The 19,817-nt window shown below is 43.5% G+C and overlaps 1 protein-coding gene across 1 annotated transcript in view; it reads left to right on the plus strand.

Annotated features, from left to right (window-relative positions):
- Positions 1-19,343, plus strand: part of TMEM233 (transmembrane protein 233) — a 47,037-nt gene extending 27,694 nt beyond the window's left edge. Inside the window, exons 2-3 of the mRNA XM_023204547.2 lie at positions 6,308-6,444; positions 16,936-19,343. Of these exons, the coding sequence (XP_023060315.1) occupies positions 6,308-6,444; positions 16,936-16,942 (144 nt within the window). The 3' untranslated portion in view covers positions 16,943-19,343. The remainder of the gene's footprint in view (positions 1-6,307; positions 6,445-16,935) is intronic.
- Positions 19,344-19,817: the final 474 nt, after the last annotated feature.

Below are 19,817 nucleotides of genomic sequence, written 5' to 3' on the forward strand. Positions count from 1 at the left end.
GAGGGTCTGAATTTGTATAACTCTAAACTGGATTATGAGCTCAGAATTTAGGGTTCTAATATTCCATGCAGTGATTTTGCTTGTAAAGCCTCTAATACAGCTTCTCAAAGTTGGGTCCCCAAAGATTCTGATCCAGTAAGGGGTAGAGAAGATTCTGTTACACCCCCAAAGAGTGCAGACTTAAAATAAGAGCAAGGCAGGAAGTAGCAATTCACAGCAAAAGCTAACATTCATTGAGCATACACTATGTGCTGAGCCAATGCCAACCACTTGACACACATTAATTCATTGGATCCACCAATGTGAAGTGGGTGCTATTACTATTGCCCCCGATTTACAGACGAGGGCACTAAGGCTTAGGAAGGTTGATAACTTGCCTTAGCTCTCACAGATGATAAGACATGGAATTTAAACTCAGATCTCTGAATTTCAAGCCCATGCTCTATTACATACTTCCTTGGAATAAATGTAAAGATGATGGGCATCTTGACCTTGAAGGACATTAAGGATAATTACATAGACCAGAAGTTTTCAATCCTGTGAAGCTTAAAAATGATAATAATAGGCTGGGTAAGGTGGCTCATGCCTGTAATCCCAGCACTTTGGGAGGCAGAGGCAGGTGGATTGCTTGAGGTCAGGAGTTTGAAACCAGCCTGGGCAACATGGCAAAACCCCATCTCTACCAAAAATTCACACACAAAAAAAAAATTAGCTGGGTGTGGTGGTATCCACCTGTAGTCCCAGCTACTCAGGAGGCTGAAGTAGAAGAATTACTTGAGCCCAGGAGGTCGAGGCTGCAGTGAGCCAAGACTGTGCTACTCCACTCCAATCTGGGTGACAAAATGAGACCCAATCTCAAATAAAATTTTTTTTAATGATAATAATAATGAAAGAGCAACCCAAGTATCTATCAACAGCTGAAGGGATAGACAAAATGCAATATATCCCTACAATGGAATATTGTATATATCCCTACAATGGAATATGTATCCCTGAAATGGAATATTGTATATATCCTTACAATGCAGTATTGTTCATCCTTAAAAGGGGAAAAAATTCTGACACTTGCTATAACATGGATGAACTTTGAAGACATTATTATGTCTAAGTAAAAGAATCCAGTCCCCCAAAAAAAGGAAATACTGCATAATTTCACTTGTACTAGGTACCCAGAATAGTCAAATTTATAGACTCAGAAAGAATTGTGGTTGTCATTGGCTGGGTAGAGGGTGAGTGGAAGTGAGTATTTTACAGGTATGGAGTTTCCACTGGGGAAGATGAAAATTCCAGAAATAGATGGTGGGTCATGGCTGCACAGCAATGCGAATGTACATAACACCACTGAACAGTATACTTAAAAATGGTTAAAAGATTAAATTGTAGGCATATTTTACCACAACGAAAAAATCACACACAAAAAACACATGCTGCCTGGTCCCCATACCCGTTAAATCAGAATCTTTCCATGATAGGGCCTGGTTCTCTGTATTTTTTTCACTACCAACACCCAAGATGGAGAACTCCAGAATTCATAACTTGGAATTCGGGAACTCACCTTGCTGGAAGTCCCTAACATTGTTTTTGGTTCTCGCTCTCTCATTCATACAAGAGGACTGAAAGCAATTCCTCTTCATTACTGAGTCTTCCAGTCTGTTGCTGACTAAGGTGGCCCAGATCCAAGAATTAATTGAAGGTTCCGGAAGCAGAAAGCTCTGCGGTATACTGGGTATTTCTCTGGCTTGTAATTGTCTGCATATGTCTAATCCCCCTTGATAGTCCAGGAAGAGGAGCAATTATTACTGAAGTGCTGTGATTTCAGAATCAAGGAAGAGGTTCTCAGTGAAATCTGTAATTCACAGCACTGATGGAGTCCTTCTGTACATAACTTTTTTTTTTTTTTTTAATGCAGGGTCTCACTCTGTCACCCAGGCTGGAGTGCAGTGGCACAATCATAGCTCATGGCAGCCTCAAACTCATGGGCTCAGATGATCCTGCCACCTCAGCCTTCCGAGTAACTTAGACTACAGGTGTGCGTGTACATAACTTTTAAATACATATTTCCAGTCTTCTTTGGGCTGCAGCACAACTGTTGGGTGACTCTTAGCCATGGGATGATCAAGAGAGCTTATTTTTCAAAACTGTGTGTTCTTTTTATTTTGAAAAATTGCAGACCTCAAGTATAAGTGAGCAAATAACACAATGACCTATATAATCACCAAAATTCATCAATAGTTAATATTTTTTGCCATTTTTATTTTTATTTTGCTGAAAATGTAGGCACAGGTTGCAATAATGTCAGCTCTAGATAATGCAGCCTGTATCTTCCATAGAAAAAAAATCTCTTATGTAACCAAAATATAAATATCACACTCAAGAAATTTAACATTATTATATAACGTTTATTCTACATTTGAATTTCCCCAATTGTCCCAATAATATCTGTCATTGCTACTTATTTATTAATCCCAGACATGATCAAGGATCATACATTGCATATAATTGTTAGGTTCATCTAGTTTTCTTTTTTTTTTTTTTTTGAGACGGAGTCTCGCTCTGCCCCCAGGCTGGAGTGTAGTGGCGCCGTCTTGGCTCACTGCAAGCTCCGCCTCCCGGGTTCACGCCATTCTCCTGCCTCAGCCTCTGGAGTAGCTGGGACTACAGGCGCCCGCCACCTCGCCTGGCTAGTTTTTTTTTTTTTTTGTATTTTTAGTAGAGACGGGGTTTCACCGTGTTAGCCAGGATGGTCTCGATCTCCTGACCTCGTGATCCGCCCGCCTCGGCCTCCCAAAGTGCTGGGATTACAGGCTTGAGCCACCGCGCCCGGCCAGGTTCATCTAGTTTTCTTTAATCTCGGAGAGTCTCCTGATGTGTGTGGGTGGGCGGGTGTGCATGTCTTTCATGACATTGACTTTTTAAAAATAATTTCAAGCCATTTGTCTTGCAGAAAATTGCTCAAATAGAATATACCCTATTATTCCCTCTTAATTTAAAAAAAAGCTAAACATATTGAGAGAACTACATAGGGCCAGGTGCAGTGGCTCATGCCTGTAATCCCAACACTCTGAGAGGCCAAGGCGAGTGGATTGCTTAAGGCCAGAAGTTCGAGACTAGCCTGGCCAACATGGTGAAACTCCATCTCTGCTAAAAATACAAAAATTAGCCAGGCGTGGTGGCACATGCCTTTAGTCCCAGCTACTCAGGAGGCTGAGGTGGGAGAATGGCTTGGACCCGGGAGGCAGAGATTGCAGTGAGCTGAGATCATGTCGCTGCACTCCAGCCTGGGCGACACAGCAAGACTATGTCTCAGGAGAAAAAAAAAAAAAAAAAAGGAGGAGGAGAAGGAGGAGAAGGAGGAGAAAAGAAAGGAAAAGAAAAGAAAAGGCAAGAAAAGAGGAAAGGAAAGGGAAGGGAAGGAAGAAGGAAATGAAAGAAAAAAGGAAAGGAAGGGAAGGGAAAGGGAAAGGGAAGGGAAAGGAAAGGAAAGGAAAGGAAATTGCATAAGCAAAATGTCCTTGTCACGGTATTTTATCAGAAGGCACATGATGTCAATTGGTTAAGATTCCCTTATTATTAAAAGGAGAAGAACAGTATCTGGCCTTCATCTCAGCAGCAAGCAGTCTCTAAATATCTCTTCTTTGCCTGGCACTGTGCTATATCCTGCAGACCTCAAAGATGCCCTCAAAAAATTCACATTCTATGGGGAAACAGACATATTCATTCATTCATTCAGTCAATAACACATTTCTTGAGCTCCAATAATGTGCCGACACCACTAAGTACTAGCAACAAGAACGATATTTAAATATTTAACAAGTTTGGCATGAGCACAGAATCAGAGAAGACGCTCTGCTAAGTGCACTAATAACCCTTAAGTTGTTGGATCAGGGGGAAACCAGGGAAAATGCAGAGGAGCAAGTGGGATGGTTGGGATATTGGGGAAGGGGGACAAGCTTCAGAGTAGTTGCTATTTATCAATGAGTACAGAGTATTTCAACATTTTAACAGCTGGGAATGACAGCCTTGGCTTGGGCATGGAGATGAACTATTCATCTGAAGTCCCTGACCTCATGGATTGATCTTCTAGTGCCGGAGTGGGTGAACTTTTTTGGTAAATGACCAAATAGTAAATATTTTTGGGCTTGCAAGCCCTGCATTCTCTGGACAGACAGACAAAGTCCCAACCACTCAACTCTGTCTTTATAGCACAAAAGGTAATGTGTCAGTCCGTTTTGCACTGCTATAAAGAAATGCCTCACACTGAGTGATTTATAAGAAAGGAGGTTGGTTTGGTGCATGGTTCTACAGGCTATACAAACATGGCACCAGTATCTTCCTCCGGTGAGGACTCAGGAAGCCTTTACTCGTCATGGAAAGCAAGGGGAAAGCAATTGTGTCATGTGGCGAGAGAGAGAGAGAGAGAGAAAGAGAACGATGCCAGGCTCTTTTAAACAACCAGCTCTCACATGAACTAACAGAGAGAACTAATTACTGCAGGGAGGGCATCAAGCCATTAATGAGGGTCTGCCCCCCTGACCACAACATCTCCCACTAGGTCCCACCTCCAACATTGGGGATCACATTTCCACATGAGATTTGGAGGGGACAAACATGCAAACTGAGGTAGGAGGCGGGACTTGACTCCAGAGCAGATTGAAGACTGGCTGAAACAGGAAAAAGGCACTCAAAGCTCCTCTCCATCAGACATGCTCACCAGTGCCATGACAGTTTACCATTGCTATGGCAGCACCCAGAAGTTACTACCACTTTCCAGGGCAATGACCCAGAAGTTGCCACCCCTTTCCAGGGCCACCACCCAGAAGTTGCCACTCCTTATCTAAAATTTTCTGAACAACTGGCCCCTTAATTTACATATAGTTAAAAGTGAGTATAAATCTAACTACAGCACTGCCCTGAGCTGCCACTCTGAACACGCTGCCTGTGGGGTAGCCCTGCTCTGCAGCAGCAGTCAGGAGCTGTAACCAAGTCAGGGCTCTAACACCACCGCCTCCATAAAGCTGCTTTGTTGTTGTTGTTGTTGTTGTTGTTGTTTTCTTTTTTTTTTTTTTTTTTTTTGAGATGGAGTTTCACTCTTGTTGTCCAGGCTGGAGTCCAATGGCGCAATCTCTGCTCACTGCAACCTCCACCTCCCAAGTTCAAGCGATTCTCCTGCCTCAGCTTCCCAAGTAGCTGGGGATTACAGGTGCCATCGCGCCCAGTTAAGTTTTTGTATTGTTAGTAGAGACAGAGTTTCACCATGTTGACCAGGCTGGTCTCAAACTCCCGACCTCAGGTAATCTGCCCGCCTTTACCTCCCAAAGTGCTGGGATTACAGGAGTGAGCCACCATGCCCAGCCTAAAGCTGCTTTCTTCTACCACCAGCTCACTCTTAAATTATTTCCTAAGAGAGGCCAAAAAAATTCCCAGGCTAAGCCCCAATTCTGGGGCTTACCTGCCCTACAACAAAACTATATCAAATAGCCACAGACAGTAGTAAACAAATGAGTGTGACTATGTTCCAAATAAGCTTTATTTACAAAAACAGGCAGCAGGCTGGATTTGACCCATGGGCCATGATTTGCAAACTCCTGTTCTAGTGAACAAGACAGACATACTCATTTGTCCTTTTATGCTACAAATACTTATCCAGCATCTTCTACATGGCAAGTATTGCACTTGACACTGGTATGCCGTGCTGAACAAGACATAGGCTGGGCATGGTGGTTCATGCCTGTAATCCCAGCACTCTGGGAGACCAAAGTGGGTGGATCACTTGAGGTCAGGAGTTCGAGACCAGCCTGGCCAATGTGGTGAAACTCTGTCTCTACTAAAAGTACAAAAATTAGCTGGGCGTGGTGGCAGGTGCCTGTAATCCCAGTTACTCGGGAGGCTGAGGCAGGAGAATTGCTTGAACCTGGGAGGCGGAGGTTGCAATGAGCCAAGATTGTGCCACTGCACTCCAGCCTGGGTGACAGAGTTAGACTCTGTCTCAAAAAAACAGAAAAAAGACAGATGATGACCCCTGCCCACGTCGCACTTACATGCTGGTGGGAGAGACAAAATCTTATTATGTAAATGCTAAGACAAAAGTCATCAGGAAATACAGAGGGGGCAGTTAACTCATCCTTAGCGTTTAGGGAAGGATTCCTGGAGGAGGGGATGACCGTGTTGTCTGTTTAGCAGCCTGTCAGTGAGATAAGCAAAGTCACCAGAGGGCTCTTGGAGCCTTTTCATCAGGACAGCCTGAGTACCTCCATCCCTTTCCCTGTGGGTTATCTGTCATCACCAGCTCTTCCCTTGTGTCCCCCAGTCTCTAAACAGCTACAACGATGGAGACTACGAAGGAGCCAGGCGGCTTGGGCGGAATGCTAAGTGGGTAGCCATCGCCTCCATCATCATTGGCCTTCTCATCATCGGCATTTCTTGTGCAGTTCACTTCACAAGGAAGTAAGTAGGCTTTTTGAATCCCTCACCATGTCAACTGCCCTTTCTCGAATGCCCATTGGAATCTGTTAGGGTAGATTAGGTTATGCTCCAGTAACAACCCCAAGCCAAAGGGTTTTCATGTTTTCTTCTCAGAATAAATTTGTCCCAGTCCAGAGGGACACAGCAACAGTGTGGATCTTCCAGTGCAGGAGTGGGTGAACTTCTTTAGTAAATGACCAAATAGTAAATATTTTTGGCCTTACAGGCCCTACATTCTCTGGACAGAGGGACATAGTCCCAAATACTCAACTCAGTCTTTGTAGCACAAAAGTAGTGTGTTAGTCCATTCTGCATTGCTATAAAGAAATACCTCAGACTGAGTGATTTATAAAGAAAGAAGATTTGGATCCTTCTTTGGATCAACAATATGGATCCGTTACATGGATCATACAGGTCAGTAGAAGGTCTCTCCTCCACACAGTCACACAGGGTCCCATGCTATACAAAGCTTCACCATCTTGTAGCTGCTCTGTCTAGAACAGAAGCCAACAAACTTTGTCTGTAAAGGGCCAGATAGTAAATCTTTTAAGCCTTGTAGGCCATATGGTCCCGATCATGGTCTCTGGCACAGCTACTTAGCTCTGCCATTTTAGCACAAAAGCAGCCATAGACAATATAGAAATGAACAGGCATGGCTGTGTTCCAATAAAACTTTATTTACAAAAACAGGCATCTGTCTGTGGGCTGTAGTTTGCCAACTTCAGATCTAGAACATGAGGTGTCCTCAGGCAAAGGCGGGGGAGAGGAAGACTGGAGAATCCCACATGGGCTTTTTACTGCCTGGCGACAAATGTCGCTTAGGCTCACATTGACTGAAATCAGTCACATAATCCCACCTAACTGTAAGAGGGTGGGAAATGTGGGAGAGTAAATGGGATATTTAGGATTGCTATTTGCTCTGCCCTAGAACATCATCTGCTAAATAAACTCCTACTTGCATCAAACTAGCATAACTGTTTTAGTTTAAGGGCAGAAGGGTCACCATATATTTTTGGTATTAACAATGAACTCTCATCTCATAAAAAGATGGATGCTGTTGATGTGTTGTCCCTCTGAACTGGGACAATTTATTCTGATTTCTCTAACCAGCTCAGATGGGCTCCATCTGCTAGAATCAATAACACTTTCCATCAGAAGTTTGACAGACGGCAAGGTCACGTGGTAGGCAACCCAGACCCGGAAATGACAAGCCCAGATCCATCTCTGTCTTGCTATGTAATTTCTGGTAAGACAGACAAGAATGCTGAGAAATTCTTTCACTTTTCTGTCAGAGCGGCATGGCTACTCCTATACCCTTGACCAAAGTCCTACACCCATCGAGCTGAGAAGGTCAACCTCTTTCTCTTGGTTGACAAAGGAGGCTTACCCAGATGGGTGAAGGAGGAAGGAGACCTCTTTTGACATTCCAGATCAGCCAACCCAACCTTGGCAACCAACAGAGTAACAGATGTCATGGTAGATCCACTTCCTATCAAACAAGGCAGATCCAGGAACAATCAGTGGCAGCTGGGTAGAGGGGAAGATATCAAAACAGGAAGTGTCACAAAAGAAAATTAAATGGCTTTGGCCAAAGAAAAGAGAAAAGGACACTCAAACATGAAAGGAAACTCATGGTTTCTTGCCTGCAGGATGGCAAATTTGATGTTGGCCTATGAAGAGGAAGATGGTTGGAGAATACATGTGAATGAATCTGACTATATTCTTAAGAGAAGGTGTAAGGTGCTTGTGAACTTGTGAGCAGGGGAGCCACAGAGTGTGGGTTTAATGGTGCAGTTTTGGCACCACACTGCCTGGACCCAGGTCCCAGCCACCACTTATTCACTGTGAGACCTTCAGCCAATTGTTTAACATTCCTGAACCTCAGTTTCCTCACCTGTGAGAATAATTCATTTCATAAAGCTATTGTAAGGTTAATTGGATGACTCACAGAATGTGTAAGTTGGTGTGTCTGTTCTTTAGTGGGTGCACAAAAATGTAAACATTTATTAATCCTATTATTACTATTATTATCAATGTTACTAGGAAAGGACCTCAGAATTCAAGATGTCATTAAATAGAATTCAAGGCTTTATGCTTATGAGACAAACAAAGGACAGTGTTCCAAGGGAATGAGGCCAAGCCTTGGCTTGGCTCCTGGGAACTTGTGAAAATGCATACTGCCTAGATTAGTGTTTGAGCTAAGTGGGTCATAATAATAGCAGCTGACACTACCATAGACCTTGACATATACCAGGTACTGTTTTAAGCTCTTACATGAATTAATCCTCATTGAGTCTTCACAGCAACCCCAAGAGGTAGATAGGTATTATTATCCCTATTTTGCAGATGAGGAAACCGAGGCTCAGAGAGGTAAAGTGACTTGCCCAAAGCCTCACAGCTAGTTAGTGGAAAAAGTAGGATTTAAAACCAGGATAGTGTCACTCTTCAGGCTGTGTTCTTAGCCAAACTCTGCACTGCCTCTAAGTCAATATGTCCTTGCTAGTACACCCAGTAACAAAGGCCAGTAAGTGGTACTTGCTTTGTGGCTAACTCCAGGGTTTATTTATAGGGGAATGGTATGGTGAGGTTTCAACCTACAGAAATGTGCGATGAGTCAGGGCCAAGGTTCACAAAATCAAAGGAGTACAGGGGTCAGGGAAAGGATGTACATGAGGTAGCCTGGTTATAGGACAATAAGAAGTGGTGGGGACTATGGTAATTTCAAAAGCACAGTTTAAAGGAAGCAGCCACCACTCTGCTCCAACTGTAACCACTTACCATGCAGGCCTCATGGGGCTCATTTTTCAAGAGATGTTGGAAATCTGGAATTTTATGTAAAATCTGATTTTTTAGATATTGACAAGCAATTCACATTACTAAAACACAGAAACAATATTTGCAGCCTAGACACTATCTACTTTGTAGTCTCTAGTGGACAGTCTGCTTTCAAAGATCAGTTTGCTCATGGCAACTCCATCCAAGAAGTGTTGGAAGGGATCTAGAAGCATTCGTATGTAGACTTTCTCCAATTTTAATATAAGTGTTTTTATCTGGGGATGAAGTGTTTCTGTTTGTGATTGAATGTCTCTGCTTGTGATTGAAGCTTTCTTAGGAATAAAAGGTATGAGAAGGAGTAGCCTCTCTGTTCCTTCTTCCTAAAAGGTACTGTTCACAATGGTTAGAGCCTATGATTTAATACCAGCTTTATCAGGATCCTACTTCTACCACATAGGCTCTCTGGGCAAATTATTAAACTCTCTCTGCCTCAATTTCCCTAACTATAAAGTGAGAATTGAATTATTTCCCCATCTGTAGGGTCAAATTCCTTCTAGATGCCTTTCCCTTTGTTATGAAAGAAAACAGGCCAGGCACGGTGGCTCATGCCTATAATCCTAGCACTTTGGGAGGCAGAGATGAGAGGATCTCTTGAGGCTAGGAGTTCCTTGAGCAGCCTGGGCAACATAGCTAGACCCCATCTCTACAAAAAAAATTTTTTTAATTAGTTGGGCGTGGTGGCACACACCTGTATTCCCAGCTATTTGGAAGGCTGAGATGGGAGGATCACGTGAGTCCAGGAATTCAAGGCTGCAGTGAGCTATGGTCATGCCATCGCACTCTAGCCTACGTGACAGAGTGAGACCCTGTCTCAAAAAATAAATAAATAAATACATTTTAAAAGAGAGTTCCATGGAGAAACTCAAATGTAAAGGCTTTGTCATATGCATATATGGGCAAGAGAGGGCGGGGGGGAGACAGAGAGAAAGAAGGAAGGAGGCAGAAAATAACTAGCCATTAGAGAATGAAATCAATTCTGTCTTCCAAGTAACATGGCCAATTTCTCAGTAATCCTTTGAAATTAAATCTCCCAGCCCTCATTTATGGGAGGAACTAAATGGCAATGTGAAACTTCTAAGGCAAAAGTGCCCAAGCTTTACACTCCATAAGAGTTACCTGGAGAGTTTTTAAAAAGTTAGCATCCGAGCCTCACTTCAGAAGATTCCAATATGCTAAATCAGAAGTGGGGCTCAAGAACATCTGCATCTTTCAGCTGCCCCTGCTCCCAACCTGAGGATTCGGACGCAGGTGGCGGGCAGAACAGTCTTTACCAAACCTTGGCAAATATCCTGCATCAAAGTCCACAAGGAAGAACGTGCGGATGGTGGCCATTCATGGACTGGTCAGTTTTCATTTACAGCAAACTCATCATCCTAATCTGCTATGTCTAACCCAATGCTAGGGAGGGGAATGGAGTTGCCACCTAGCAGGTCTACCCACAGGCAGGCTCCTTTGTAACAATCTGTTTCCACAGAGGGGCTGGAAAAATCTGACATTAGAGGAGTCGAAGCCTGACCCAAAACCCATGAATCTGTGAGTTTTCTGAGTTTATTCATTTCCAAATGCTGTCTGGGGGCCGGGTGTGATGGCTCACACCTGTAATCCAATACCTTGGGCTGAGGTGGGAGGATCTCTTTAGGCCAGGAGTTTAGGACCAGCCTGCGCAACATAGCAAGACCCTGTTGCTCCAAAAAAATATTTCTTTTAAGTTAGCTGGGTTTGGTGGTGCACACCTGTAGGCCTAGCCATTTGGGAGGCTGAAGCAGGAGGATCTTTTGAGCCCAGAGATTGAGGCTGCAGTGAGCCATGATCACACCACTGCACTCTAGCCTGAGCAACAGAGTGAGACCCTGTCTCAAACAAACAAACAAACAAAACAAACAAAAAACCTGTTTGAAGTAAACTACTGCCTTTTAAAAATTGTAAATTCCCTGTCTTAAAAAAAAATCATTCTTTATCCTTATCAAGAAAGCTGTAGCCAGTGTGTTAGAGAACAGATTGAAATCTCAAATGGTTGAAATCGCGGGTAGTTTACTTCCTTGGCATAGTCTCAGATCATGATAGTCTTTACCCAAACTCATGAAAAGCTCTCATTCATCCTATGTTACAGGATATCTACGTAAGCCACGTGGTGGCTGGGGCAATGAAACATAGGGTTTCATGACATCAAATTCCTAAGAGCTGGAAATTATTCAACTGAAATATTAAACCATTTTAGATAGAATCCTGCATTGACAGCAGAGAATTGTTCTTGTCCAGACAGAATCATGGACTTGCAGTCTTTCAAAGTCAGAAAACTCTCCGCCCTCAAGTTGCTAGGGAAAGTGAAGAAATAAATCACACAGGTGAAATGTTTAAATAAAGTAGCCATCCGTTTATCAATCCTAGTAATTCAAATCCCTAGTCAAAACCAAACTATTTGCAGGCTTTTGCTTCCTGCTGTTACCTTGAGGACTCAAGCAAGGTTAGGTTATTCTAGTGACGTTTCTCAAAGCACAAATCTCAGAGCCACCTAGGACAGATTCATCTGGGATGTTTATGAAAATGCAAGTTCCTGGACCCCATTTCCTGAGTAGCCTGGAAATATCACAAGCCACCTTCCCCGAAAAATAATTCTAAATATTCTAAAGTTGCAGAACTACTATTCTAGGACTTTGCATTTAATGAAGAACATTCTTGCCTGTGTGGACATGTGCCAACAAACAAGACTTTTTTACATCCCTAAGATAAAAAGATAAACAGTTTTTCTTCTCTTACACACTCAACACAACACACAGCTGTGACCAGGTGTGTTTTGTTTCCCCCACACACCAAGCAATTGTCCAGTGACTACCAACTGGGTATCCTATCATTTAGCTCAATTACTACACCATCTACTGGAAGTTAGAGTCAGATCCCACAGGTTAATGGTTTGGTCCCCCAAGACTGCCTCCCATTTCAGATGCTAATTGCAAGCCCCAGGTTGTGACCTGCACTTCGGACTGGCTGGCTCTAAGTTGGGGATTTTCATGACCCCCTTCTCAGGTTCTATTAATGTGCTAAAGTGGCTCACAGAACTCAAGGCAACACTTACTTATGTTTACCCATTTATTACAAAGGATATTACAAAGGATACAGATGAACAGTCAGATGGAAGAGATGCATAGGGCAAGGTATGTAGGAAGGGGTGTGGTGTTTCCATGTCCTGTTCAGGTGTGTCACCTTCCAGGTCCCACCACACATTCAGCCATCTGGAAGCTCTCCCAACCCTGTCCTTTTGGGTTTGCATGGGGGCTTCATTACATAGGCATGATCAATTACATCACTGGCCATTGGTGCCCAACTTAACCTTCAGCCCATTTCTCCTCCCTGGAGTCCAGGGGGTGGGACTGGAAGTTCCAACCTTCTAATTACATGGCTGGTTCCCCTGGCAACCCACCCACAACCTGAGGCTATCCAGGAGCCCACCAAGAGTTGCCTCATTAGAATAAATACAGTCCTATCACCCAGGAAATTCCAAGGAATGTGGGAGCTCTGTGTCAGAAACTGGAGTCAAAGACAAAACATCAAAACAAAAGATTCTCCTAGTACCCAGTCTACAAGGGTGTTAGGAGCTCTGTCTCAGGAACCAGATGCAGGGACTAAATATTTATCATTCTTTATCACAATATCACACCTAAGGTATCTGGTAGAAGCTTCAGTTATTGCTGCTTCCCTGGAAAGTTTACACACCTCCCAAATTTTCTCTTCCTCCCTCCCTTTTGTTTTTGTTTTTTGTTTTAGAGACAGGGGTCTCATTATGTCGCCCAGGCTGGTCTTGAACTCCCAGTCTCAAGTGATCCTCCCACCTCAGCCTCCTGAGTTAGCTGGGATTACAGGGTTGAGCCACCACACCCAGCTCTTTTCCTCTCTCCTTGAGATCAGGCTCTTGTTCTCTTATCTGATGCTCTGTGGAATTTGGCAGAATGTCCTTAGCAGCAGAAACAGTTGACCATGACAACATTTGGGTATGAGACAAATGTCCTCTGTAACAAATATGACATTCTCAGATGACCCTGCTAATACAGTGGAGTTTCTTGTTACTCAGGAGTAAGGTTCTCCTGTCAGGGCACAAGGTGAGCTTTGAGTATAATCAAACTTAATCTTGGAAGTATCCAAAGAAGGCACCCTATTGGAGACTCACACATGGTATCTTGATCAGCCCAGCATAGCCAGTGAATGTCTCCAGTGTTGGAAGAGGTGACTGTTCCTTGGGCTGAGAGTCAGCTGAAGTATGTGGCTGGGTTTAGGGTTCATGGCATCTGTTTCAACACCGGAACCACACTCTGGGCTCACATAGAAGGAATAGACGTGACATCCGCATCCGTGCTCATGATCATTGAGGAGGGTGGCAGTCAGAAACCTCAGCTCTGTCGCTTTTTTCCTTTTTGAGGAACATAAATAGTCGATCTGCCATAAGTTAAATGCATGTACAGTGCAACTCCCCTGAATGTACGTCTCTGAGTGGTCTCGAGGTATAAACAGCCAGGTACACACCTGTATGTTAAAAACGCTTGTTTCCCATTCTTAACAACAGCCTTTGTTTTCCAAGGTTTTCATTAAGGAAAAACTTACCTCTGAACAGGGATAAGGGTCCCATGACTGTGTCTCATTAGAAGGCACAGAGTTAGAAAATCTTGACCCATTCTGTACTGGGAAAGCTCCTCTCTCCTAAGCAAATTGAAATGAATCCTTTCCTGGCCTCAAAATATCCTTCAATTGCATCAGAATTGGAACGAGACATGCATATCAAGGTAGACATGAAGCAGGAACTTGACCTTTTTGCAAAAGCTTAAAAGCAAATCCCTCTTCTTTTCTATACTGTCGGCTGGGGAAAGGCTTTCTGGAAATTGTTTTGCTCAGAGAAATTTCGTGATTCCATAATGAGAAATGGGAATCGTTACCTATTTCCAGAAGGTTAGAAGGGTCTTTCTGTGTTGGTTCAGATAAGTTGAGGTAGAGACGAATCAGACCTAAGTTGCCAGCAGGATTTTTGCTTTGAAAAGGACATAAGCTAGCGCACGTTGATGAAGAAATCAGAATGAACATTAAAAAGATGTTAAACCTCACTGGTAATCAAGAAAGCACAAATTAAAGCAACAACAACAAAAAATACTACATATTTTTGTCTGGCAGATTGCAACAATTAAAAAGATGGGGAATATCAAGGTTGGCCAGGATGTGAAAAATTGGACACTATACTGGTGGTGAAAGAGGAAACTGGGACAGTCTTTTGGAAAGTCAATTTGGATGTATCTAATATAAAATCCAGGCACCCACCAACCCAGCAATTCCACTGCTCAGTATTCACCTTAGAGACACGTACACAAAAATGCACATAACACAGTAATGCTTCTCCCTAGCTATGTGTTAGAATCACCTGGGGAGCTTTAAATATATGCCAATACTGCTGGGCACTGTGGTTCATGCCTGTAATTCCAGCACTTTGGGAGGCAGAAACAGGAGGATCACTAGAGCTCAGGAGTTGGAGGCCAGCCTGGGCAACATAGCAAGATCTCATCTCTACTAAAAATTTAAAAAAAAAATTATCTGGGCTTGGTGGCATGCACCTGTAGTCCCAGCTACTTGGGAGGCTCAGGTGCAAGGCCAGCTTGAGCCCAAGAGGTCGAGGCTGCAGTCTGTTATAATTGTACCAGTGTACTCCAGCCTGGGTGACAGAGCAAGATCCTGTCTCAAAAACTTAAAATAAAAAATTTTAGAAAACAATGCCCAGGGCCCACCCTGGACCAATTAAATTAGAATCTCCAGTAATAGGACCAGGGATTGGTAGACTGTAGCGTTCTCCAGGTAACTCTAATGCACAGCCGGGGTTGGGAACCACAGATGTGCAATGACATTCATTGCAGCTTTGTTTGCAGTAGGAGAAATCTTGAAATCACCTACATGTCCATCAGTAGGCAGGTTAAATTAGGAGTGATATATTCATATGATGGGATACCACACTGCAGTTTAAACAAGGAGACAGGGTCAGGTGCCCTGTTTCACACCTGTAATCCCAGCACTTTTGGAGGCCAAGGCAGGAGGATCACTTGAGCCCAGGAGTTCAAGACTAGCCTGGGCAATATAGTGAGATCCCATCTCTATTTTTTGAAAAAGTATACACGTAGAGACATCCTTCTTACTATGACTTTACAAGCCCTGCATGATCTGGCTGCTGCCTCCCCATCCTCATCTCCCCTTCCCCATCCTCATCTCCCCTCTCTCCCTTTCACTCCCTCCACTTCAGCCACATCAGAGTCTTCTCTCTGAGCAATGCAAGCACATTCCTGCCTCAGGGACTCTGCACTTGCCGTTGCCTCTGCCCGGAACTCTCTTCCTCCTAAAAGCCACTCAGCTGGTTCCCATCTCTCCATCTGGCACTTGTTCTTATATTACGTTAGCAAAGAGACTATCCCTTTAGTCAGTTTTACTTCTCTTCCTTACCACTCCCTGATAAATTATATATCTATGGTCTGTTTCCCCTACTGGCATGAGAACTCCAGGGACATTTTCATTTCTGTTACTGCCCATAATAATAGAGCATGGCCCTTAAGAGTGCCTATTTACAGCTGGGCGTGATGGCTCATACCTGTAATCCCAGCACTTTGGGAGGCCGAGGCGGGTGGATCACAAGGTCAGGAGATCAAGACCATCCTGGCTAACACAGTAAAATTCCATCTCTACTAAAAATACAAAAAAAAAATTAGCCGGGCATGTTGGCGGGCGGGCTCCTGTAGTCCCAGCTACTTGGGAGGCTGAGGCAAGAGAATGGTGTGAACCTGGGAGGCGGAGCTTGCAGTGAGCCGAGATCACGCCACTGCACTCCAGCCTGGGCCACGGAGCAAGACTCCGTCTCAAAAAAAAAAAAAAAAAGAGTGCCTATTTACAAGCTAGACTGCTGGAGTTCCAATCCAGGTGCTTCCTCTAAGTAGCTGTGTGCCCTTAGGTATAGCTTTTAAGCAGTGTGTGCCTCTGTTTTCTCGTACATAAAATGGGGATAATAACAGTGCCTACCTCATAGGGCTGTGAGGGTTAAATTGCACAAACTCCAGGGCCTGGCACACTGTACTCACTAGGTAACTGTCGGGTGTTATTTCTATAATCAGCACTAGAGCAGTGCCCAGCATGTAAATATGCATTGAATAAATGAGTAAAACAAAAAAAGAAATTGCAGCACGATTGCATTATGTAAACACATACACATGATGAGTATACAATTTCTAAATGCTTATTGATCAGTTTCAATGCAGAGAAAAACACCTGGAGAACTTACACCAAACTGCTAACGTGCTACTATACTAACCCTTGGGGAGGAGAGTGAAGTTCAGAAATGCTCAAGAGGCATTTTTCCGTATCTGCATTATTTGGTTTTTTGTTTGTTTTTTGTTGTTTTTTTGCATGTCCCACATGTAAGATAAAATAAGTTTTCCAAATAGAATATGTTTCTCAAAAGGAAGCCCCTGCTTAGAGTCAAACGTGTGCAGGTGGGCTGGTACCTTTCAGCATGTGTTTAACCAGAGTCATCGCCATCTAATAAGGAAGGCATCGAGCTGGGAAAGGCAACCACAGAAGCTCAGCCCACGATCTTTCTCTCTTTCTCTCTCTGTCTGTACCACACAGTGCCTGAGGAACCAGCGGTCAGTGGGCTGTGAGCATGGAGGATGGACCTCATCCACACACACCCAAAGGAGTTTCTGAGGAATGGATCCTCGACTTCAGACTGTGAGATCTTTTCCTCCAGGACTCTCCAGAGGCAGGTCCCTGGCAAATGAACAAGAAAAAAAAAAAAAAAAAAAGTCCAAAATGTAGGAAATCCAAGCTGCACAGCCGGATCAGCCAAAGTCATTGATTTGCAAAAATGAAAAGAAAACAGAAAAAAGAAAAATGAAGTCTCACTGTCTCAGTTGAGCGAATCCCGTTGTGTCCACTCCTCTCCTCCAGAGGCGAGCCTCAGGAAATCACTTAACTTTTCACTGAGGGGATCCGGGGGATCTCCATACTGGGGGAGACGGAGGTTTCTAGGAAGAGCAGCGGGTCTGGTATTTACGACGTTGAGCACAAACGTTTGCAGCATGTTTAAAATTGTCCAGTAGCGTTCAAGTTGTGGATTTGCTTTTCCTTTTATTCTTACAACCTTCAGTAACTCCTCCTCTGGGAGTCGGCACTCCCATGCCCAGAGTTTACCCATCTGGTCATTAAACACTCAAAGAAGGGGCTTTTCTGGTCTCTTGTCTTGATCCTTACGTTTCCAAATAGGCCCCCTCCCTTGCTTGCATCCACGTTGGTCGACTTGACCAAAACCTCACTCTCGCTCAAACGCAGGCTCTGAGAATGGACTTAGTGGCTGATCCTAGGTACATGAGCACTTCCTCTATCCCAGTTTTGGGAATAAACTGGCTGTATTTATAGAATGCGTGTTTTTTTTTTTTTTTTTTTTTTTCAATTTCTCACTCTCTCTCCTCTCTTTCTCTAGCAAGTCTCAGGCAAGATCTTTGATTTTCCTGGATGCCACCTGGAAATGCCACCCATTGTATTTCTTTTCTGTCAAATGTAAACCCTTTAGGTGTGAATGTACTGGTTCAATGATGCCATTATTCTGCCTGCCAGAACACGGCAACCCAGTGTCTCACAGAGCACAAGGGGTGTGCCACTGGTGGTACATAAGATAATTTTTAAGTAGTTTCTAGGAACAACATTAAGTAATACCAAATCACAAAGAACGTCTCCCATTTTCTACTCTTTTTTCATCCTGATTACAGCAAGGAAAAAGTCTCTGTTTAGTGCTAGCAGGTCCTTTACACCTTTCAGACACTACGGCTCTTTCCCCTTTTTTACAAAGAAGGAGCAGGTCTCAGGTTCAGAGTCTTCTGTCTAGAAAGAATGTAATGATATTGTTTTGTGTCATGGTATTTATTTTATTTATTACCTTCCATTTACAGCTTCCCACAGTGGGAGATAGGATACATTGTTTCTGTTCAAATAAATTAACTTAAGAAAAATAGGAGAACTCAAGAAAATATCAAGTAATTAACACACTACATATGTCTATATGGCAAAAGTCACTTCAAAGAATGAATGTCAGAAACATGGTGATAATGAAGCAAAAGAAAGGCAGATTATGCTGGCTGGGCATGGTGGCTCACGCCTGTAATCCCAACAATTTGGGAGGTCGAGGTGGGCGCATCACTTGAGGTCAGGAGTTCAAGACCAGCCTGACCAATATGGTGAACCTCTATCTCTACTAAAAATACAAAAATAAGCCGGGCATGGTGGTGCATGCCCATAATTCCAGCTACTAGGGAGGCTGAGGCAGGAGAATCACTTGAATCCGGAAGGCGGAGGTTGCCATGAGCTGAGACTGCACCACTACGCTCCAGCCCAGGTGACAGAGCAAGACTCCATCTCAAAAAAAAAAAGAAAAAGAAAAAGAAAAAAGAAAGGCAGATTATTCTAATTGAATGAATAAGAGGCTGAGAGTCAATATCTGAGTTCTAATGCCCTCTTGTTTTTGCAGAGTTTTTAATTGGCCACTAACTAGCTATGCAAGCCGATTTTAGGCAAGTTTCTTAGCCTCTCTGTGCCTAATATTCCTTCACCTGCAAAATGGGGATACGAACGCCTGCCTCCTTACCTCACAGCGCTGTTATGAGAATTAATTGTTGTCATAGATGTGACTAACCATTGGCGGGGGGGTTTCTAAGTACTATACCAATACAAATTTCAGCATTTTTTCATATACTGAACCCTAGCAAAAAAATAAATAAAAGCTGATGAACATCAGATTCTACCTGTCATTTTACCCGGATGTTGTGATGAGCCAGCACTTGTCCCAGGAGGACGTTGAATCAGGGACACGAAATCTCAACACACAGAGATTCTAGCATCATTCCAATAGACTGGATCCTGATTTCTGTTTCTGACATCCTGTTTTTTGTTTGTGCGTGTTTGGGTCCCTGGTCTTTTACCCAAATCAAATGAAAGGTGTTGCTGAGAGGCAGAATAAAAATGGTTTTAAGTAAGCCTGTGTACCACAGTGTGTGAATTGTGTTTTCTTGGGGTTCCCCACTTTCCAGAGATTTCCATAACCAAAATAAGCTCATCTATTCCAACCCTCAAGTCCCCAGGGAAGACCCCAGAGAGGCCAGAGGTGGCGCTAGAGAGGCATCACTCTGAACTAATTTATGGCCAGAAACGTCCTTCTACTTGGCACTGAAAATGTTGGTTCCATTAAAGCGAAAATAAAATAAGAAAAATCTTGTTATTAAATGTGATCCATGGGGTCAAGAAGGCCACTGATTTTTGTTGGGTGTCCCCCAGGTCCTAAGCCCTGAGAACGGCAAAATGGTCTTTGTTGGAATGAGGGGCTTGTCCAGAGCTTCCTCCAAAGCTAAGATTGCCCCTGCTCCACTCACAAAAGCACAGTTTAAAAAGGGATTGGTGGCCAGGTGCGGTGGCTCACGCCTGTAATCCCAGCATTTTGGGACACCAAGCAGGCAGATCAC

The sequence above is a fragment of the Piliocolobus tephrosceles genome, chromosome 10 (assembly GCF_002776525.5).
Source record: "Piliocolobus tephrosceles isolate RC106 chromosome 10, ASM277652v3, whole genome shotgun sequence".
Lineage (NCBI taxonomy): Eukaryota > Metazoa > Chordata > Mammalia > Primates > Cercopithecidae > Piliocolobus > Piliocolobus tephrosceles.